The sequence below is a fragment of the Chelonoidis abingdonii genome, chromosome 6, assembly GCF_003597395.2.
Source record: "Chelonoidis abingdonii isolate Lonesome George chromosome 6, CheloAbing_2.0, whole genome shotgun sequence".
Lineage (NCBI taxonomy): Eukaryota > Metazoa > Chordata > Testudines > Testudinidae > Chelonoidis > Chelonoidis abingdonii.
The window spans coordinates 83,728-87,999 of NC_133774.1; the positions used below are offsets into that span (position 1 = coordinate 83,728).

General features: G+C 48.9%; 1 protein-coding gene across 3 annotated transcripts in view; it reads left to right on the top strand.

Moving 5' to 3' along the window:
* Positions 1-1,913: 1,913 nt before the first annotated feature.
* LOC116823316 (myosin-IIIb-like) overlaps positions 1,914-4,272 on the top strand; it is a 130,561-nt gene continuing 128,202 nt past the window's right edge. For 2 of the 3 annotated variants that reach the window (XM_032777781.2, XM_032777784.1), the window contains exons 1-3: positions 1,914-2,139; positions 2,774-2,839; positions 3,632-3,762. In XM_032777781.2, the coding sequence (XP_032633672.1) occupies positions 2,011-2,139; positions 2,774-2,839; positions 3,632-3,762 (326 nt within the window). In that variant the 5' untranslated portion in view covers positions 1,914-2,010. Of the gene's footprint in view, positions 2,140-2,773; positions 2,840-3,631; positions 3,763-4,272 lie in introns of those variants that run through there. The other variant, XM_032777783.2, reaches the window with a different exon arrangement.

The window sequence follows — 4,272 nt, forward strand, 5'->3', positions numbered from 1 at the left end:
TGGTGAGTTTCCCTGGCAGTGTGCAGGAACTTGTACTGGTACCTGTCCTACAGCTGAACTGTGAATAAGTAAAAAATCACTTTCTGGTATCTAGAATCTTTCACAAGTACTAAATCTATTTTAAAACTCTAATTGGTAACTTTGTTTAAAAATGATAGCTATGTCATGTCTCATTTTTGATGTTTTGAGCATTCATCTATTTTTATAACTTCAGAATTGCATAGGACTTCATTTCCAGTACTTGGAGCAAACAGTTCGGCAGCCATTTCAATCTTATCAGTTTTACCCTATTACAGAACAGTGATGGGACAGTCTTACAATAGTGAATGTGATCGATAAGCTCTATAGATAGAGATACATATCTATCATTTCTCTGCAGTAAGTAGTAGTCAGTTCTAGTTCACTGTTTGACGTAATTAAATAGGATTTCGTATACATCTGCTTGAGCATAAAAATTGGTTTAATTTTTTTTTTTCCAGAAGGCAAATTTTCAGACTTGGATATCTAATGGTAGGCATTGAAATAACTGCAAATTGACTTTTTTCATAGGTATTGAGCTCCCTTTAAGGCATCTTTCAGGGTATGTCTACAGTGTAATTAAAAACCTATAACCTGTTCCAGATGACTTTGGCTTGTGGGATTCAGGCTAAGGGGCTGTTTCATTGTGGTGTAGATATTTGGGCTGGAGCCTGGGCTCCAGCCTGAGCCTGAATGTCTACATTGCAATTAAACATTCCCTTAACTTGAGCCCTGTTAGCTAAAGTCAGGTGGCACAAGCCTATTTTCTGTTGAGGTGTAGGCATACTCTTATGTAGGAGACACCTTTTTTTGTTCACTTATTTGTTTTTTTTTAAACATCTAGTCATTATGTAGTAACTTATGTCTTTTCTTCAGCCATATCCTGCAAATGATAATTCCAAACTTGTCTCTGATAAACCTGATGATTATGAGCATGCGGAAAAGCTCATGAAAGATGGCAGACCAAAGTTACCTCTGGTAAGTGGTTTTTATTTAAGTGATAGAATCTTGTCAGAAGCAAAATGTGTTCAGTGAAACGTAGGGTCTAGACTTGCAAACACTTAGGATTCTGCTTAACTTCAGTTCCATTGAAGTCAGGGCTGGTGCAAGGATGTTTCGCGCCCTAGGCGAAACTTCCACCTTGCGCGCCCCCTCCCTGAGGCGCGCCCCCCTCCACGCAGCTCCCCACCTCCGCCCTGAGGCACCCCCCCGCCCCAGCTCACCCCTGCTCCGCGCACGAGCACCCCGAGCATGCCATCACTGCTTCATTTCTCCCGCCTCCCAGGCTTGTGGCGCCAATCAGTTTAGGTGCTGCAAGCCTGGGAGGCAGGAGAAGTGAAGCGGCCAAGGCGTGCTCTGGGAGGAGGCAGGGCAGGGATGAGCTGGGGCAGGGAGTTCCCCTGCGTAGCGCCCCCCCCCCCTTACTTGCTGCAGGCAGTCCTCCCCATGCTCCCCTCACCCAGCTCCCTCCACCTGAATGCCAGCGGCGACCAGGACGGCCGAAGATCCGGCCGCCGCAGTTGCTGCCGAAGAAAATGACACCCCCAAATCCTAGGTTGCCTAAATGGTTGCACTGGCCCTGCCTGTGGTCTGGTGGTTGGGAGTCACACCTCAGGCAAAAATGAGGAATCCTTGTGACACCTTAGAGACTAACAGATTTATTTGGGCATAAGCTTTCCTGAGCTAAAACCCACTTCATTGGATGCATGGAATGGAAAATACAAACTGGAGTCTGTAGGCACCTAAAGACTTTTTTTTAGTGAGAAAACCATGTTGTCAAGCAGAGCTTGGCTGTAGGGAAGGAGGAAGGGAGCGCGCAAGGGGAGTGGGCTGAGGTGGGACTGTCCGACCCAGGGTGGGGCTGGGAGCCAGAAAGGGAGGAGCCGACGGACAAGCTGAGCGGGGGCGAGTCTCGAAGGCTCCTGGGCGGAAGCTCGCTTGCGGTTGCCGGTTCTCTGTGCCGGCTCGAGCTCGGAGCCAAGCCTCGCCGGGATGGTGCCTCCCGGGGAGCCGGGGCCGCTGGTCTGCGGCGGGACGGAAGACCTGGCTGCCCTGGAGGAGCTGGACGAGGCGAGGCTGCTGCAGAATCTGAGCGGCCGCTTCCTGCAGCAGCGGGTCTATGTGAGCGGGGAGCCGGAGCCGGGGCCGTGCTAGGGGGAAGCCGAGGCCGAGAGGGTCTGCCCTCTGGTCTCCCCTCTCTGGGAAATGACTGGAGCGTGGGAGAAGCGATCCCCGCGGGACACCAGGTGGAGGTGGAGGGCGGGCGCTGGAAGTGCGTAAGGGACGGGTGAGGGACAGCGGGGGGCAGGAGACCCCGCGGGATATCGTGTGACGCTGTGTGTGTGGGTGGGTGGCAGGGCTGAACCGGGAGACCAGGGATGGGGGAGTAGGTGACCCCACGGGACACTGAGGGGGGGGCTGGGTTGAGAAACCAGGAGCTGTGGGCAGTGCTTAATTTGTGCTGCTAGGGCTGGGCCCCAGCACCCCTATGATTGCAGCCTCAGTTATGCAAATAAAAAAAAATGCTTGAGCCCTGGGGTGCCTCTATCGTTACAAATTAAGTACTGTATCTGGTGGTGGAGGGAGACCCAGGGGAACACTGGAGATGTGTTGGGTGAGACACTGGGGAAGTTGGGGAGGAGACCCCATGGGACATGGTTTCCTCGCTACTCCTCAGTAGTGTAGTGCAAGGGGTCCATGGGGCACTGTGCAATGTTTGCTTACCTGGTTGGTGGGAATTTTCCTTTTACATCAGACATATATTGGGGACATTCTGATTGCGATGAACCCGTTCCAGAGTCTTCCGCTCTACGAGAAACCAGTAAGTGTCCCCTCATTCCAGTGTATGGTGTGAGTAACATGAGTGTGTGGTGTCTCATCCTGGGATGTGGTGGGGAGATGCAGGTGGCCTTCTGGGGGGCGGGCCAGACAAGGGAACAGAGTTGTGCACAAGTGCACCCTTTGCTCTTAATGTTTGAATCACATTACTTCCCTGTGAAGTTATATTTATTACCTGTAAGGAATGTGGCTAGTTGGGCTTTTGTAGAAGGCTTTTCCATGTACTTTTGAGTTCTTATTTTTTCAAAATGTAGTAAGTCTCATATGGATTTTGTCAGCTGTGTTTTGATTTCTCTATGTCACCCATGGCTCTAGGCACTTCATCCTGTTTGAAACAAAATATTTTAGACAGTTTTAAATCTACAATGTACTCATTGAACTGACCATCCAGTAGTAAAAAAACAATCCTGCTTGCAGTAACCCTCACATCATTCCTCCTGTTTACACCCTATCCTTGCCATCCTACCCACAAATGCTCAAGAACAGAGATGACCTTTGCAATAAGCCAGAGGTTCTAAGCAGGGCAGTGGCATGGGTTCCGAGGCACATTATGTTTCTGGAAATCTTCATCTGACTTATGGTGTATTGTTTGATCTGCTCTATCAAACCCTGGAAAATGTAATCTAAACTACATATTAAAAAATAAACCAACAACTCTGATGGTTTCTCCCTCCCTTGTCTCAGTGGCTAGCCGAAATGAGGAGGGGAGAATTTACCCTCTGTTCCCTAACTGTTCTGGTATTTCACTTTAATTGAATTCTCCTCCTGTTCCCAGGTATCAGAGAAATATCAGAACCATGAGAAGGGCACCCTACCCCCCCACATCTTTGCTATTGCTGACAGAGCATACCAGGCCATGCTGGGTCATCTGACAACAGGACCTCAGAACCAGTGTATCGTCATCAGGTAAGAGAAAACAATTCAAAATATTTGTAAGTCTGCATATCGTGGGACAGTATGGTCTTGTCAGACCAGCATCACTGAAAGGGAAAGCAGACAAGATGGAACTATCAACTTTGCACCCTCCAGTCTGTGGCCAGTGCCCTTATTAAACTGGTGTTTAAAGAAGACGGAATGAAGACCAAAGGATACGCTGGAGGGTAGGGATAGGATATAGAGGGACCTAGACAAATTAGAGGATTGGGCCAAAAGAAATCTGATGAGGTTCAACAAGGACAAGTGCAGAATCCTGCACTTAGGACAGAAGAATCCCATGTCCATGCACTGCTAATAGACAGGGACCGATATGTAGGCGCGTTATTTGCAGAAAAGGACTTAGGGGTACGTGGGCGAGAATGTAGAATATGAGTCGGCCAGGTGCTTGTTGCTAAAAGGCTTACGCATTATTGATTGTAAGAGTAGGCAGGCAATTGCCAGCAGATCAGGGAACAATGATATCGTTCTCTACTTAACGAC